Source organism: Protopterus annectens, chromosome 12.part0, assembly GCF_019279795.1.
Source record: "Protopterus annectens isolate FY-2018-M chromosome 12.part0, PAN1.0, whole genome shotgun sequence".
NCBI lineage: Eukaryota > Metazoa > Chordata > Ceratodontiformes > Protopteridae > Protopterus > Protopterus annectens.
In genome coordinates, this window is record NC_056746.1 from 1035586584 (window position 1) to 1035606221 (window position 19638).

Here is a 19638-nt window from a genome sequence, read left to right on the forward strand (position 1 = left end):
ACAGTTCCCCAGGAGAGGCAAGCATGAGGAATGCAATTAAAATGCTTAATAGGGAAGGGTTTATTTGTTCGGAAAAATACCAGCTCTTCACATACTTGCATAGTGTGGATTATAAGCTCTATTATCCACAGTGAAACTCATAAGGTTGACATATTTGATAATTTATATATTCAGTGCATTAAGAAATCTGCAGTATTAGTTCATTACAGTCTTAATCGATACCGCACTGAAAGTTCTCTGGCAGGACGTACGCAAATTTACCAAAATATTTATTGTATTTATGGGGGAAAATCAGAATCATTTATTTCATGCTTACCTATCAATAAGAAACATTTATTTGGTCCATTCATTTTCCAATATTCACTTAATCCAGTTCAAGATAGTAGGGAGCAAGAGACTGTCCCAAGAAGGAATGGGTGTAACACGGAGAACCAGTCCTTGATGAGACATCAGTCCATATTAAACACACAAACACACACACACACACACACACACACACACACACACACACACTCTCTCTCTCTCTCACACACACACACACACACACACACACACACACACACACACACACACACACACACACACACACACACACATAAGAAAAGCCCGCCCCAAGCACAAACACAGTCTCCCAAAGAGCAGCACATGCCAACTCCCTGTAGAGAGTACATGAATATAAGAACACAGAATTATGAAACTGGATCACAGTCTGCCAGTCATCTGCTCTTACACTTTAATTTAGATTATTTCCTACAAGAGACAAAATGATACTACAGGACAAAAAGATAAATGGAAGTTCATATATTGCTTTATTTTCAAAATTAAGTTTGTTTTGCATAACATATTTTACACTGAAAGGGAAACTGCATTATGGTTCATTGCACATTTGCTAAACTTATTTTAAATCAGACTACTTCTGTTATCCATATTGTTGCTCAGTTGTCCCTACACCCAATCATGAATGCAGCAAAGCCCAGGAATGCTGCCATATCATTCATCTGTCCGTAACTGACTTATACCCTGTTAGGCTGCAGTATAGCCCTAGAACACTGCTCTATTGCTCAGTTACCCCTAACTGACACACCTAATCAGGGTTACAGCACAACACTGGAATACTGCCATATGTCTTGGTTGTCCCTCATTGACTTACACCCAGTCAGGTTGCAGCACTGCCCTGGGACACTGCCATTACCTAATGCTTAACCTAACATTTATATTTCTTTGTGGTGTCACTGCTATCTCCTCTCCCCAGCGGTGGGAGCTTTCAGTTTAAAGGCAAAACCATTTACACTAAGGAAAATCCATATTGGTGGATACAGTACCTGATAGTTTAATTATGCATTTATGTGAAGTTTTCTGAGGATGTCAAGACAGAAACATGTTTGCAACAAATCTGCAATAAAAAAATACATGCATTCATTCTTACAGTAAGCCTTTCTGAGAATAATGTAGAATTATCATGAACAGCAATAACCATTTCTGAACTTTTTAGCTAAGGCATTACAGAGCCTAGCAAAGCTTTTCAATTATTACCAAGCCATATCAGAAATAATACTGGTTACAAGCACTTGTTTTGATGAATCACAGCTATTCAATGTTTCAGAAATGTTCCTGTTTCTGCATAATGAGCTTAATTACCAACAGGATAAAACACTTTTTGGAAATTTACACCTCTTGCAATTATGCACAAAGTTTACCTTCCTAAAATCACTACCACTATAAACAGGATTGATGCAGCTGTGTCGAAGTCTAGGATTGGTGCAGCTGTATTTAAGCATAAATTTCCAAACAGTTTCACTAGTATCCAGTCATCCTCCTGCAGATGATGTTTAAGACACACAAATACAAAAAAATAATTTCCCCATGAAGTGTTCTGACATGTTTCACAGTCTGAAGAAGTCTGTTTATATTAACAGACGAAAAGCGCTTTACACTTGGATTTGTTGATTCTTGTTTTTTGGCTTATTTTGGACTTTTTTCCATCACGACATTGGTTTTTAAAGGACATTGATTTTATTAAATACTTGTTTGTGGACGCTGGCATTTTTCCTGAGCCGTTTTTCTTGTTTTTCACATGTTTCACAGTCAGCATTGAGTAATACGTAATACAAGCACAGTGGCACAGTGGATAGCTTTGTCACCTCACAGTATGAGGTTCTCCACTTCGATTCTTGGCTGGATGCCCTCTATTTGGAGTCTCTATGTACTCCTTGTGATTGCGTGGGTTTATTCCCATATTCCAAAGACATGTAGTAGATGGATTGAACACTATAAATTGGCCATAGGTGTGAGTGTGTGTGTGAGTGTGTGGTATGGAAGAACAGCTATGGCAGAGCTTGCCAGCTGGTGGTGTGGACCTTGGCTCTAGATGATTGTCACTGTTGAAGTGACACTCCAACGCCTTGCGCAAAAATGGGAAAACAGGTTGTGGATGGATGAGTGGATCAATCACACAGCAGTTATCAGTAAACTGAAAACATGACTTTACATTGATGAATCTCTTACTGACTAATGATTGCTCTATATAAAGCCATTGATTCCTGATTTGTTAAAAAATGCCAGTGATATGAAGGGTGAGATCACTGGATTGTGAAGAGTAGGGGTATGGAAATGTTCTTCTTTCTCTCAAAGTTTAGAGGTCTTGAAGTTGGTATATCTAGAGATGCGGGCTTGGGAGTACAGGGGAGTAGCACCCTGCATGTACCTGTGTTTGTCCTTTCAGGATTTTCTTTTTTTTTTTTTTTTTTTTGAGTATTGCATTCCTACAATGTTTGTTTCATTGAGTTGAGAGGTGATGAATCATATGCTGACAACAGAACTGAATCACCTAGAGCCAGTTTTTACACTGTTGAGTGGCTAGCCCTGACACAGTGCACAGTCTGTGATCCATGTTCTCCTATCTTGAGGATACTGCACACTACAGGAGATGCACAAATCGGTTGGTCTACACAACTCTTCTCCTATAAGGCACTATCTAGACCCTGTGCTGCTGCCCACAGGGATAAAACTGAGCACATATAAGAGTTCTAATGGCAGCAAATGGGGGTATCAGAAGAAGCTAAATATTGAGATGGAAGGGAAATAGTGGAACAGGTTAACAGCCTCAAGTATCTGGGAGGGGTGGTTGAGGAGAAGGGAAGTCTGAATGATGAAGTCAAAGCTAGAATCAGAGGGGCTGCAGCCAACTGGCATAGAATGTCAGGGGTGGTGTATGATAGAATAATGCCAAAGAAGCTGAACTGTACAGTGTACAAAACAGTGGTGTAATCAGCACTTCTGTATGGTATAGAAACCTGGGCATTAAAGGCACAACAGTTGAGGATGCTAGAGGTGATGGAGATGAAGTTTTTGAGATGGCTGGTAGGATGCACAGTGTTGAACAGATGAACAAATGAGGACATCAGAGCAAAAACCAAAGTAACTCCAATTGCAGAGAAGATCTGCCCAAGAGTTGTACTATATTTTAGCAATACTTGTGAAGGCAGCTTAGAAGAATAGCTGTTGGTGGGAACAGCAGACAAGGTCATGGTTGCTGAAGGAAAAACTGAAGTAAATGTGCAAGCCCAGTGTACGGTATATAGCTGGGGATGCATTTTGCTGTATGGTAAAATAAAAGTAATTCTTAGTCTGAGTCTAAAAAGACTGCCAGACAAAATGAATTGTGTTTCTTCTCTAAGTAATTGTAGGCTCGTGGTAAAGGATCACCTGCTGTTTAACACAGTTATTTGCCTTATTAGCTAGTAAATGTATTCTGTCAGTGGTGATGTTTCCAGTATCTCCTGGATCATAACAGACATATTAAAAGTAGTTTATATATGCAGCTGTATACATTATGTGCAGTAAGCAGAAAGCATTTTCCTAGTGAAGTATGATAATTTACCACATTTAAAGATAACCATACCTCTTACTGAGACCAATACAATTGTTTTGTAATGCCTGTGTAGCCAGCAAACTTCACATAATTTCTTTTGTAGACTATGTTGGCAGAGAATTCTACCAATCGCCCCTGTAATTCTAGTAAAGCAGGCTTTTACAGCATACATGGCCTTGTTAAAGTAGTGTTTTGCCATCTTGTAATATCAGTGAAATGTGATTTCACTGCCCATGTGTTTCTAGTGAAACAGGCTTTTATAGCCCCATCAATTATAATGAAATGAACCTCATCTACTATGATCCTGTAAAATGCAATTTCATAGCAGCTGTAATTCTAGTGAACTGGACTTCCAGAACTTTTTGATCCTGCAAAAGCAGGCTTTGCAGTCCCCATGGTTTAAGTATTTTTTACTTTTGTGATTCTAGTGAAACAAAATTCTTAACCCCTGTGATTCTGTAATTCTTGCAAAATAGATTTTAATACCCACTTTTTTTAGTAAAATATTTCTTCACAAGCTATTGCAATTTTGGTTGAAATAAACTTGAACGGTTCCTTTGAGGCTATCAAAATCAACTTTCATATCAATCTGATTCTAGTAAGAAGGGCTTTCTCAACCCATGTGACTGATTCAAATGAAAATGCATTTTTGCTGCCTCTTTAATGTTTTAATTTTATTTTTTGTTTTGTTATTGCTGATTTGCTAAATTAATGCATCCATTAGGTGTAAGTACTTTAATGACATTGGAGCACTATGACTTGCTTACAGTTGTACAGGTTTCAAGGGGGACTGAAGGAATCATAAATAAAACTACAGGAAGAAACTCTTAGCAGCCCATGGCGTTAACTTTAAACTTGAAGCTTTTCTGTAATGTATGACCATTGAAATGTGCATCATTTTTCATTCTTTTCAGGTAGATTACTGTGCTTTCCCTTTCTGGTTGAAAATCTTTTCCTTTAGGAGATCACAATTTTGATGTGCTACAGAGAACAAAAAAAGGGGGTACATCATTTCTCAGTCTGTTGTTTGCCATCATGATCTTATTGCCCTGCAAGGTCAAAGGACAATGGTTGTTTCCTCGATCACCCGAAGAAAGGTATTGTTAAACCGTGATTTTTTTAAACGGTGCACAACACTGTGATCAAATGTCAGAGGCTACAACTACTGAAAAGAAAATTGATTAAATTATTCTGGACCCCCCCTACCCCCCCCCCCCCCCAGAAATGCTAAAGGATATTATGTATATGGGCATGTTACAGAGCAGAAGGAAAGGGATCTACAGAATACGAACTAGCAGTGTATTGACAGGAGAGTTTCATACATAGCTACAAGACATGGGGGTGGAGGTTAGCATTGACACATGATTCCTATTTACCACATGGATTTTTCATTGTTATATTGGTAGAAACTGTGCCTACAGTTTAACAGCTGTCCCTCAATCAACAGCTGTCCTGTGACAAGCAGCAGTAGTACCTCATGGCCTTTCAGTGCAAAGGAATCAGTCAATGCTGTGTATATCACTGAGGACTGCGTCACACCATGTGCATCAAATGCTGTACCACGTAGGGAACAGCAGGCTTTGCCCTAATCAGTACAGCTGTCTCTCTGGGCATGTGAGTATTGCTCAGACATTCACAGCTCCTGCTTAAGGAAACAAGCTGACCACGAAGCACAGCTGACAATTTGAACACAGCACTGAAAACAACATGTTTAAATGTCCACTGACGTCACTGGCAATCAAGACAAACTCATAACTGCATAGATTTACACATGGCTAAACAAGACCACAACATGATTTTCCTAATAAAAACCTGTAAAACTGAATCTTTTCACTGGCTGCTAGACATTGTGCTAAGCTCTGCAAAATGAATATCTTTGTAATACACTTTATAAATAGGGTTTTATTGTATAAAGGCAACTTTCGATGCAGCTGCTGTATGTGTGAGTGTGTACATATATGTGCACATGTGTGTGTACATTTCACACCATATCTCTTAACTGCTATGATTTAGGCATAGCGTTATTATTTTGGCCCTCAGATTCAGACTTGCTTATCCTAGGTTTACTAATTTTCTCATAAAATCAGACCTGTGTATGGGAACTACCATAATAAATAAATAAACTAAGCCATATTATACAAAGATTGCCTGTCACTTACTATTTAGGGCCTATTATAGGAAGAACTGCCAAACTAAGAAATTGTTCTTCTTTCCCTTTTTCTGCTGTGCTTTTTATGGGTCAGTGCTATGATTTATAATGCTTAGAGGCTGAAATGTTAACTTTCACACTGGGATTACAACACATCACAGACTCTAATCCTTAACAATTTTCACTGTTTGTTTATGTCGGTGAGGGAAGGAAGAACTTCCATTTTTAAATTTTCACACTCCACTTTTCATAAACACTCCTGGGCCCTGTAGCATGCCAATTCTACTTATGTAGAATTCAACAAAACTAATAGCTAAAATATATAATTCATTGAAAATTCTCACAACTACTGAAAGAAGTCCATAATCTACATGCACATGCAAAAGTATTATCATATGGTAGTTCTCATCATATCATGTCTAGGGGTACACACATACGTACAATATTTCTCTGTAAATTTATCTTAAAGCCTCATGGTCAGAAAATGTGATACAAGTGGAAAAGGAAACTAAGAACGTCCAGCCTTGAGTGTGAAAGATTTACACTATTAAAAAACATTTTATTTTTTTAACAGTCAAGGATATCTTCTTTCACAGAGACAGGTTCTGACCCAAGACTTTCTTACTGAAAAATGCCTGTCTTTTCCAGTTGGTTGACTGGTTGTACAATCCTTTCTCCATATGGAAAAGCCTTTCATCAGAAGAATCATGTGAGGAGTTCATCCAGTTATTTGCAGATCAGGTTTCTTCCTATAGTCAATTCCTGATGCCCCCTTTTATGTCGGCAAGGAGGATGAGAATTATTATTGTTAGTAGTTTTGTTGAAATTAATTCATGTTACTGAGGGGACCTTTCTTTCCTTCAAATGTTAGTATTTGTTCTTTGAATTTTCACAGTTCAGCAGGGGTTGAGCCCAGTAATTTAGGTGCCAGGATACTGAAGTAAATAGTCAGTGGATGAGAATGAGTGCTTCCAAATGGCAAGTAACTGGCCATTACTGGCTTGTGAGTGGAGCCAGTTAGTTTTCTGGAGTTTGACATAGAGGTTTTTGTTTTTAGAACAAAGGAAATTTAATCTGCAAATCTTGTTTAAACGGGTTTGTAGGTCTTTGAGTTTTTTTCATATATATACAGGGGTCTACTTTGAAACATCTAAAACCCATAACATCTAAATTCATAACACTGAGACCAGAACATCTAAAACCCAAAACACCTAAAACCCATAACATCAAATTTCATAACATCTAACAGTACAAATCATATGAAAATAACATCTCCTACACATATAACGACATATAATGACACCAAACTACCAAACACACTTTTTACTACGTTTCTGCAGGGGGGCTTGATACATTGGGGTTAGGAAATTAACTTTTTCCCACTGTAGTGCGATCTTGGAGTTGGTATATTTAAGTTATGGGGGGGTGAGGGGCAGATCCCACCACATGGCGGGTGCAGGAGGGCTTGCCCCCCTGCAGAAATGTAGTAAAAAGTGTGTTTGGTAGTTTAGTGTCGTTATATGTGGAGGGGATGTTATTTTCTTGTGATTTGTAGTGTTAGATATTATGAAATTTGTTGTTATGGGTTTTAGATGTTTTGGGTTTTAGATGTTTTGGTCTCAGTGTTATGAAATTAGATGTTATGGGTTTTAGATGTTTCAAAGTAGACCCATATACAGACATTGGTAAGTAATGGCAAGGTATATTCTTGCTAAAGTTGAAGGATATTTTTGCCAATAGCATTTCTCCCTCTGAAGGCAAGAAATTTTAAGATTTTGTGGCATTCAAAGAGGATACAGTTAATCTTAGCCTTTAATATGGTAATGCATAATATCATACTTAAGCTGAGATCAAAATCATCATCTCAGTGGCTGCTTGTTATAAATTAAGGGGACAGAAAGTGAAGCTAATATACTTAGCTTGGAGTGCCAAAGAACATTACTTTGATTTTTTAGGGAATTCATTGTTAATTGTTGGTCAAGTTGCAATAGTTGTAGATTTTGGAGAGTGTTTTGGGAATCCTGTAGTACATTATTATCTTTTGTGGACATATTGGAGACTATACTATGGGCATAAAGGATGGCAATGGATGTTTTTAAGTAGATGGGTAAAGAATTAACAAAATTCATTTTTAAGGGTGGCACAGTGGCACAATAGTTAGCATTGTTGCCTCACAGCAAGAGGTTCCCTGGTTTGATTTTTGGCTGTGGTGCCTTCTGTATGGAGTCTGCATGTCCTCTCTGTGTTTGCATGGATTTTTCTGGGTGATCTGGTTTCCTCCCACATTCCAAAGATATGCAATAGGTGTATTGGACACTCTAAATTGGCCATAGGTGTGAGTGTATGTGCGAATATGTGGTGTGGAAGAACTACCATGGCACAGCTATCCATCTGGCTGTGTAAACATTGACTCTAGATGATTGTCACTGTTGAAGTGACACCCTGATCCCATGTGCAAATTAGGGAAAAAGGGGTTGTGGATGGATGGGTAAAGAATTAAGAAAGATTCTGAAAAGTATGCAAGGTGCGAACTTTGGAGAATACCTGCAGTGATTTATTTATTTTTTTTTTGTAGTGCTGACAATGAACTATTATAAATAACTGAGAAGGTTCTATATGAGAGGGAACTGGTAAACTAGTCTAAGGTACAGAGCACAGAACCTGAGTATGTCAGAGAATTAAGTAGAAGTGTATGACTGACCAAACCAAAGGCTTTGGATAAATCAGCAAATAGGGCACCTGTAAGGCAACATTTGTGTAAATGAGTTTAGTATTGGTTGATGTCTGGGGGGATGGGGTTATTTGGTTGCGTCTTATGAAGTCATTCTTTTGAAATGACAGGATGTTGCACTGGTTAAGGAAAGAGATATGCTGTTGTACATGCTTTTTCAAATAGTTACCAAAGTGGGTAAGAGAGATAGGTTAGAAGTCTAAGGTACTGGATAAACATTTAGAGAAGAGGGATGACCATACTATTCTTCCACATGTCAAGGAAGGTTTGATAGGAAAGTGAGAGACTGCTGTGATGGTGTATAGTGTCTTCTTAATGAACCAGAAGTAGATCCACTCTGAGCGAGGTGGGCCATTACTGGACAGAGATTACACTAATGTGCCCATTTCACTCTGAGAGATTTTCTTGAGGTAAAACGGTGGCAGGTAGGATTTTAGGAGATGGGGTTTAGAGGAGGTGGCTAGTGTACTAACTGGAGTTGCACTGGTGAATTCAGTTACAAAGCTGGAGGAGGTTAAAGAGTACAGGGCATGTTGACTTTTGGTCTGACCAGTTAGGGGTTTAACCTCTTTCCAAAAATGTCTTGGGCTAGGAAAATGGAGGTTTCTCTGTTAAATTGATAAATGGCTTTAGTGTTTTAGTGCATTAATTTTAGATTATTGGCTCATTACAGAAAGTTAAGTGAATTTCATGGTAAGACTGTGTTTGTTCCCAGGCTTTTCAAGCTAAGAGTTGTGATCCCCAGTAGTGGTCCTTCTGTGGAGATGAACAACTGTCATCCTATTGTCTTGCTGTCTTCACTATCCAGGCTTTTCAGAAATGTCTCCATCAGCTCTGAAAATACTTTATTGACTCTAATATTCTTTACAGTCCTCAAAATGCTTTTGTTTTTATTATTGTTTAAACTAGGGAACTGATACTGTACTTTTAGATATGGCTAAATTCATATGTTCCTAACTACAAAAGGTTAACTTAGCAGGTGAAACTTATCCTACCTGTCTAAGGCTTTTGATGTTGTCAGACACACAGGAAATTGATAGACTATATAGAGCACATGTCTAATCTCTAGTGTTGTCAGATGCTTTATCAGTTACTTCTCAAATAGACTACAAGTCTCAGATTGAATTGCTCCATCTCTTCCATTATACCAGTTGATGCAGTATTCCACAAGGTTCTATATTAGGTCCACTGTTATTCACTGTCTTTGTAAATTAAACGGTGAACCATTGTGGTAATACCAAACTTACCCTATTAAGTAATTATTTTATTAATTACTTAGTTTATTTAATTCCCTCCTTCCTTCCCTTTGTTAACTGGGATAGACCTTCTGAGCTAATATACCTTTTTCCAGTGGCGTCCACAGATACTTACATGTGGTTGAGGTACCTGACAATGCTATGATAATGAAGATATACCATTTTTATAAACAAACATAGAAAATGTTAAAAGGTAGAGCAGGAGTAAGATACTAACTTCCCAACACTGAATATGACACAATTCTAATTTATAATACTAAATAATTGCTGATATCCAGAGATGTAGCAATTTGCCATAGTCAGACTTAAAGGAATTTTATAGAAATATAGTTAACATTTGCACGATGCAAGACTTTTTGACTAATACAGAATGTATATAAAAGATAAAATAAGTTGTTATATTGGAAGTAGAACTAGTAGCTTTTATGTTATAGAAGTAAAATGTGTAGAAAATATGTAAAAAGTTATTACCTGATAATTAGAAGAATTCATAGTTTAGGAATAGGCAGGAGAATGGAGTGAGTATGTAGTGGAAGAGGTTTATGGAGAGTCTGGTTAAGAATGGATGCAGTAATTGTGACATTTTAAGGTAGAATAAATTAGAGAATGTGGAACACAGGACATGATACAGGGTATGTGTAGGGAAGGAGGGTATTGATAGATTAGGAGGGTAAAGTGAGTGAAATGGAGTAAAAGAAAGGAATAGAAAAAGGTGAAGTATATCATGTGAAAGGAGAGGTAGATGTTAGAGAGTTGTGAAGAGTGAAGTATGTAGAGTAAAAGGAGATATATACATGTAAGAACATTGATAAAAGTGAAGTATATGGAGTGAAGGGATTAGGTGAGAATCTTATTGAACAAGAGGACATCTTAGTAATAACAGTCCAATGATTATAATCCATAATTAATGAGGGGTTCAATAAGTATGATTATTAGTACAATTGATAGTAATTTATAATTTATCTATTGGATAACTCTATCACAGCTATTGAAGTTAAACTCCAACTGTGTTCCATACCCTGCAAAAAATGTCTTTCCAACCAAAGACTGATTACTAAATCTAACACTACTAAATCAGTGTTGTCGCCACCCTTATGTCTTCAACTTAATTCTGACATGGTTCCTCCCCATCATCAGACCCTATAGTCTCTCTCAACATACACTTAATAGGCAATGTTCTATTTGAAGACATTGCAACTGCCTCAGTAACAATCAATTCAGATGGACTCCTATAGTCAGTGTTGTTACTTGAACTAAGAAAGGCCGAGGATGCCTTTACAAGGCTATTGCGTTTCTACCCACCTCAGCTTACCCTTTTGTCTTTCTGTCTCTGTTTTACTCAGTAGAACTACTAAATGGCCTATCATTGTCCCAACTTCACAAAATGAAACAAGTTTATAACTGCATAGCAAGTTTTGCAGCTAGGTAATCATGGCAGGCCTCACCATTGCCTGTCACCGCTACATCAATTTTTATTTTCCTTTGTGGTCTTGCCCCAATGTTTGCTGACCATCAGGCCTCTATTTAACTAAACTGAGCCCATTCATTTCTTTACATGAGAATTTGACCTATGACCAGGCTGAGGTCTCTCTGAAGATAGTCATCATTCAAGCAGCTATGACAGTACTTGATGCCCACACCAGCATCCAGGTAGTGGAGGTGTTTGTAATGGCCTGAACCCACTTCTGGTTAGGGGGACAAGTCATCTCTTTCACTGCAGAGGCCCACAGAACCTCCTCCATTCAAGTGTATGCTTTTGCACAAATGTATTGAGAAATACCACCCAGTGGTATAAATAAAATTTATAAATAATGTGATACCTCATTTTCTGTTGCCATCATGAATGATTGGAGAAAATTTCCATTTCACTTATTACAGCCAAGTGATGCCTCCAGACAATTACAGGAGTTATATCCTACTGACACCTCTAGCATAAAATATTCTTTGTTCATATTTATATTCATAATTCCAAAATCACACTACATACAAATCATTAGAAGATTTCATATTAAAGCTTACACAATTGCAAATACAACTGTATTGATATTTGAACTTTGCTTACTGCAGATAAAAATATATTGAATATTATTAGTATACTATTCATTTGTATTGTAATTGACATATTTCTCTAAATATTTCAACACATAAGTGGCACAGACAGAAGTACTTAGCCTCATATGAAGGCTCACAGCTCTGTGATGAAAATACTGCTTTCAGTATGTGTGTTGCTTGAATGGTTACAGATATATCATAAGCTATTTATACGTTACATAGTTTATATTTACTGTGGTTGTTGTGGCCTGTAAAATCCAGTTTAAGACCTAGAATTAAATGTATACAACCACTGTAGAGGATATTTTGAGATTAATAATTTGCAATTTAGAGTTTTCTATTAGCACTTTTGGTTCTACAGCTATGACCATTTGTTTGAACTGTAAGGCAATAACTTAATTTTTTAAAAGGTAGGCCATGCCCACTGGGAATTTGAGCACTCCCATTGGAGATAAATAGTTAATCTAAAAAATGTATCAGAAAAAGTTTGAAAATGCACTGAAAACGTGTTTCCTTGCAAACTGGAAGTGTCCTTATTGTATTACTTAACGTAATCCACTCTCTCACCTCAGTCTTTCAGTCCTTCCTTTCCTAACCCTTCAACTCCACTTTTTCTTATTTTTCTCTGTAGAAATATTTAATGTTCTTTCCTGTTTTAAATACAAATCTTGATACCTCCCCTAATGCTGTAATCATCTCTGTGTTCCCTTTAAACATGCACCAGTTTTTCAAAAGAATGTTTTTAATGTCTTAAGAATATGTGCCATAGGACACAACCATAGAGTTTGTAAATACATTCAAGTTAGTCGGGTCCTTAGATGTTTTAAATTCATTAACCAATTGGTTGTACCCCCAACAAATGTTTGTATTCTTGCTCCAAACACTCAAAACTTCACCTATTCTTTCCAAAAGTTACAAGGGGTATCCCCTTTTGAGGAACATTTTTGTCAAATTATTCACTTCAAGCTTAAAATTTCCTATGTCGAAGCACATTCTGGCAACTGTAACTCTAATGAGTTGCCCTTTGAAAATGTTCCTTTGTGAGTACCCCAGATGACAACTATTATATTCTAAATATTTACTAGAAAATGTTGATTTCCTAAAGATTTTGGAACCAAAGCAACCATTCTCTGTATTTTTATAAGTTGTTACATCAAAATAGTAAATTTTATTATCAGAGTTTGTAGGCATAAACCTAAGGAAAGAGGTTGTAAAATTAATGTAGGACAAAAATTCTTCTCTAACCGAACCCAAGTCCTTCTAAAATATAAAGATGTCATCCAAATGGTTGAGATAGGTAAACTAGTGGTCTTTGAAACTTGAATTGTGTATAAAATCCCTTTCTTTTAAGCAGGCTGATGGATGTGTCACGTTTTACTTGAATTTTATTACATAAACTGTTAATTTAGTTAATGAAATGGTTCTGATGAAGTCCAAATGTGTCTAGGGATGGAAGTGCCTAATAGTTTTATTTTGTGCTGTGATTCAAGTTTTTATTTCATATACTGACATTTCTAAAACTTTACCAAGACTGGTGTCTTCTCTTTTGGTGTTATGCTTATGTGAGTTAGCAACTGGTACTTGAACATTTTTTATCCTAAAGACTCCCTGTGGCACTACGTGAGCCTAATTTTGTAGTATTACTCTGTAATGCTTGTATGATTGTCTTTATCAAAGTTATTACATCTTCAATTATTCCTCTTTCCTTTCAATGTTTACTGTCACTTTATTGTATGTCTGAGTTTAACTCCCTAGGATTCCAGATTCCATTGAAAATACAACTTCCCAGCTGGACTATCCTTTTAAGCAACTATATTATTGTAGATTTATATTATATACAGTATATACAGTAAACTCTCAGTTAACCAGCACGCTTGTGGATTGGTAGATGCCGGATAAGTGCAGTTTCTGCTTGCTTGAGAGTTACTATTAAAATAGACCTGACAAGTACTGTACCTTATAATATACCATAACATACCATAAACACTGTATTGATTTGCTTTTAATATTGAACTACAGTAATTAAAAGCCTGACTGGAATAATAATATTTTAAACATATTTCCACTAGAAAGCTTGGCATGCAGATTGGTTTTCAGTGGAATGCTGAATGGATTGAAATTGAATGAATTGAATAGAGATTGAGAGAGTGAATGCATGTATTAAAGCAGAAGTGACTGTGTGGGAGAGATCAGAGAGATGTATGTAAGCTGAACAGAGTGTGTGTGAGAGATTGGAGAGAGACAGAATGAGTGAATGCATGTATAGAAGCCGAAGAGACTGTGTGTGTGTGTGTGTGTGTGTGTGTGTGTGTGTGTGTGTGTGTGTGTGTGTGTGTGTGTGTGTGTGTGTGTGAGATCAGAGAGAGAATGTGCAATCTGATGCAAACTGGCTGAGTAAGTATGGAGCGAGTGTTGATATTTTAGCAGTTTGACTTGTTTGGTTCTCAGGTTGGGGAGAGAGGGAATTTATTTATATCTTTTGTTTTAAAACTCTAAAGCTCTAAAAACATAAGGTATGTTTCTATGGAAGAAAACAAAGTGCAGCACATGAAAATCTGAATTGTTCATACTGTACTATATTTCTTCTTTTTTTCTGGTTGCTTCAGTTCCGGTTAACTGAGAGTTTACTGTATGCTTATGTTCTCTTGAAGGCGTCAACTCTTAACTTGCAGTTAACCAAAAATAGCAGGAACACTCTAATTTAAAGAGATGGCCACCAATGAAGTCCTGGAAGACAGGAGAAAGAAAGAGGGGTTGGGGTTGGGCCACAGAATGTCTGTGTTTTCAAACAGGACTACTGCCAGTAATTCTGCAGATAAAGTAATTCAGTAATCAAATAAATAAATCTCAAAGTAAAGCAGCCTTTTATAAGACACAGTTAAAACTCCAATGCTTGTTTTAATAAATTATTTAATTATTAAGTGTAACAGATGCAGTGTACACTAATCTTGCCATTTGTAAAGCCAAACTTGATACTACATTATGCAAATTGGAAGCAGCAGAAGCTAGCAGGAGCAGCAGACTGCACGGGGAACCAAACCCTGTGGTAATCTATACATACCATAATAAATATACACACTTTAGGAACACCCGTCAACATCATATGTCAGGCTTCATCAAAACACTTAAGAATTTAAAAGGCTTAATCTGTTGCCTGCCTTCTTCCAATATCAAGCAGAACACTTGGATCCTTCACTAGTGCTAACAGAACCGCAGCAATTTATTCCACACCTGTCATGCTCATTCTGACATCACTGGAATTACTTTGTTAATTCTTATATCTTATCTGCAACTGAGCTGTGTAAGAACCTTATCATTCAGCGTAGCATGAAGGTAGACAGCATTTAAACAGAGGTAATGACTGATAGGTGAATGAAAATGACACAGATAGTATATTGTCATCAATAAGGACATTCATTTATTTAACCAGATAAAGCCATCTAGAACCAAATGCTTCTTTGTGGTGGTGGTCTAAAAACTTTGTTCAAGTACAGTGACTTACTCAAAGTTTTCTAGTACATAAGTGGAAACTGATAAAGCAAAACCTATTTCTTCACTGTATACGGGATAGAGCTTATTAGCAATGCATAGCTTTAACCATCTTTGCTCTGTGTTCTCAATCTGTTTAGAATACGGAGAACTTTCTTCAGTCTGTGCAATTATTTTAATGCCTTCCAGGGTTAGACTGAATTATACTATGAACAAAGGAGATAAGAGGCACTAGTCTGTGTAGGAAGTCATCCAAATTCACATTTTGCTTTCTGCCTAAGAAATATGACCATTCCTAGATTTAATAAGTACAAGTTACCAGATGCAGTATGTGTAACATCTAATGCATGTGTAATATGCACACATCACCAGATGCATTGCATATTAACACCTGAAGGACACATCACCAAATGCAGTTTATGTAATAGCTGATGAGAGTGAATTATGCACATATCCCCAGCTGGACAGCATGTAACACTGTTGGAGGTGTAATATGCACACACATCGCCAACTACAGTGTGTGAAACTCCTGAAGGAGGGATAATGTGTGCACATCACCAACAACTGCACTACATGTAATACCTGATAGAGGTATAATATGCAGACTTCACCAGCTGCATCACATGTAATACCTAATAAATATGCACTAAGTACACATCAATGGCTGTACAGCATGTAACTCTTAATGGAGCTATCATTTACACACATCATCAGCTGCAGTAATTGTAAAACATGCAATATCTGAAGAAGATATAATATGTACATATCATCAGGTGTAGTACAACAAAATACTTGATGGAGGTGTAATATGCACACGTCATCAATACATAAAGGACATATAATATGCACACATCACCAGCTGCAGTACATCTAACTTCTGATGGAGGTGTAATATGCACACAACATCAGTTGCAGTGCATGTAACCCCTGAATAATATGTTATATCCACACATCACCAGCAGCAATACATGTAATTCCTGATGGAGGTATAATGTGCACAGATCATCTGCTACAGTACATGTAACATCTGAAGATGGTACAATATGCATACATCACCATCTATACTGCATGATATCAATGAAATGTGAACACATCTCCAGATGCAATATGCTTTACACCCGACAGAGGTATAATATGCATACATCCCCAGTTGTAGCACATGTAACACTTGATGGAAGTGTAATATTCATACATCACCAGCTGCACCATCTGTATTATCTTAGGGACATGTAATGTGCACACACATCACCAGCTGTTCCACATATAACATCTAATGGACATATAATAAATAGGCATTACCAGCTCCACCACATCTCCATTTTCATTAACGACCTAACAACTGACCTGTCAAACCTAAATATATTTATGTAAGCAGATGACATTCTACTACTTGGGTCTAGCAAAAATATCTTCTTACAAGAAAAGATCCATGTATGTTTATCCAAACTATCTCAATGGACCCATGATACTAATAATAATATTAAGCTAATAATTGACTCAACAAAATCCAATGTCATGATTTTCGATACCAATTAAAAACTACCTAAAAACCTATCCATCATCAACTCTCACCTAAAAGAAAATCTTTTTTTATACTGAAACAAAACACTGATACCTTGAAATAACATTAGATCTTTTACTCACTTTTACTAAACAGACATCATCATCATCATCATTAATAAAATCCTCAACCAACTAAAACTATGCTACAGAATATCACACCTCATTACCCCCTCCACACATAAGGCCCTAGCAATAAACATCCCTATCCCTAAATGGAATAGGGACTCCCACTTCTTACTTATTACTCTAGCATAAATACCCACAAAAAATAAACTGCTACCCTAGAAACAAGTCTGCAGATTTGTTTTGCTAGATGACCCACAATCACATCACTGTCAGTTATTTGACGGATTAAATAGGCTTCTGGACAGTGAAAGAGTAACACTACTGTTTAACACACAAATCTGTAAAATAATAAAAATGGGCTACTGTCCATACTTAAAAATGAAATTATTACTCAAACCACCAAATTATTCACTAAGGGATGAGCAACAAGATGATTTGACTCTTATTAGGCTTTACTTTAAAACAGCCACAGATGAAAGAGCCTTACCCATACAAGCTTCTGCTACTTGGAATCATATTCCATCTGTGTTATGTCTCAAACCTAACTTAAAACAATTCAAATCTAAACTAAATGAACACTTACTGAATAAATCCCAATGCTCCTGCTACCAAGACATGTACCAACTACTTGTAGTACCTTAATAACGGCATATATACATTATAAACACACTGAAATTCTGTGGTAATTTTAATTATACAAATCCTTGCAATTGATCACTGTATTCTACTACAAGCTTAACTGTTCTAATGTTCAAACTGCTAATTGTACATACTCCTTCATCTGTAAATACTGTATTATGTTGCTTTTATTTCTTTCTGTTTGATATTCTGTGACAAATTGAATATCTTAAACATGTGTATATTACTTGTGCCCTTTTAATCTAGTTCATGGCTAAAAAGGGTCTGTCTACTAGCCCATTCCCCCTGTAATCAAAACTAAATAACTACATGCATACATACATACATAGACATTAAATATAAACACATCACCACCTGTACCACATTTAACGGATATACGTAATATGCACAAACCACCTGTTGCATGGTGTGTAACAGCTAATAGAGGTATAATATACACACATTATCAGTTGCACTGTACTTAACTGCTGATGGAGGTATAATATGCTCACATTATCAGCTGGACCATATCATACATTTAATGGCCGCAGTGGTGCAGCGGTTAGAGTTGTCGCCTCACAGCAAGAAGTTCTCCACTTCAATTCTCGGCTAGAGTGCCTTCTGTGCGGAGTCTGCATGTCCTCCCTGCAGTCAAATGAGTTTTAAAGACATGTAGGTAGTTTAGTGTGTGCGCATGTGCCTTCTGTGATGGTTGGGTGCATGCCAAACTGGCAACTCCACTGCCAATCAATCTGCGGAATGGTGATCCACTCTGGCGACCCCTAATGGGAGAAGCCGAAAGTCATTGCTATATGCAATGATGAATAGGCATAAGCCAGCACAAAACTGATGTTTGTCAGTTCATTCCTCACACCATGAAATGGGGGGGGGGGGGGGGCTGGCATAATAGTTAAAGTCAAGATCTCACAGATACAAAGTACACGGTTTGATTTTAACCTCTGGTTATTAGCTAAACTATTGGAATAATCTAAAGACTAATAGCCCAGTATTTACCTATGTACTTATACTAAGCAGCAGAAGCCAAAAATCTCACATCTCAGTGCAAAAAAGCATACGGTGTAAAAGCAATACGGTGTTAAGATGAGCTGTTGCTCTGCTGTGAGTACTGTCTGCACTACCTTAGCACAAACACTTTATAAGAATTACAAATGTGAACACTGTTTCAATGTCATTTTTCATTGATATCATTAATAAAGACTGTGACATTTTATTTATTTTGTTTACTCTATTTATCTGCTCAGTTATTTAGTTATTCTTTTGATGATGGTGACAACACAATAAGCTGATTGGAGATATCCCTTTTCAGGGAAACCTTGGGCCTTGGAGTTACCTGCATAAAAAGAATGTTGCAGTTCTGTCCAACAGTCTCCTACCATAAAAGAATGCACTCACTTAGTGGACAAATAAATCAGATATAGCAAGCCACAGAAATACTACCAGTGTCAATAACACACATATTCTATTAAATGTGTAATAATTTAAGGATGATTACTAATTTCACCCATAGTATTCACTTGTCATTGTCATGGAATATCACAAGATTCAGGCTGAAATGTTTATGGCTAGCTTTAGGACAGTTAATCCTAAAATCCATTTTGAAAAGCAGTTGCTGTATTTTCTTGAAACATGAAAAGGAAATCATTCCATGATGACACTGTCATTTAATAGTGCATTATCTGCCAGCTTAAATTAATTTACTCATTCATTCCTCTATTTCTAGCACCCATTTAATTCTTCTAAAAACTGCTACCTCATCTCACGATGCTCACTGCCAGGCCCTGAAAAGGAGGTATTTGATGTGGCTGCATCACAGAGACGGGAA

General features: G+C 36.9%; 1 protein-coding gene across 2 annotated transcripts in view; it reads left to right on the forward strand.

Moving 5' to 3' along the window:
- Positions 1–19638, forward strand: part of CASS4 (Cas scaffold protein family member 4) — a 340933-nt gene that overhangs the window by 250601 nt on the left and 70694 nt on the right. For both annotated transcript variants that reach the window (XM_044090045.1, XM_044090046.1), the window contains exon 3: positions 19537–19638. This exon is cut by the window's right edge and continues 18 nt beyond it. In XM_044090045.1, coding sequence (XP_043945980.1) covers positions 19537–19638 — 102 coding nt within the window. The remainder of the gene's footprint in view (positions 1–19536) is intronic.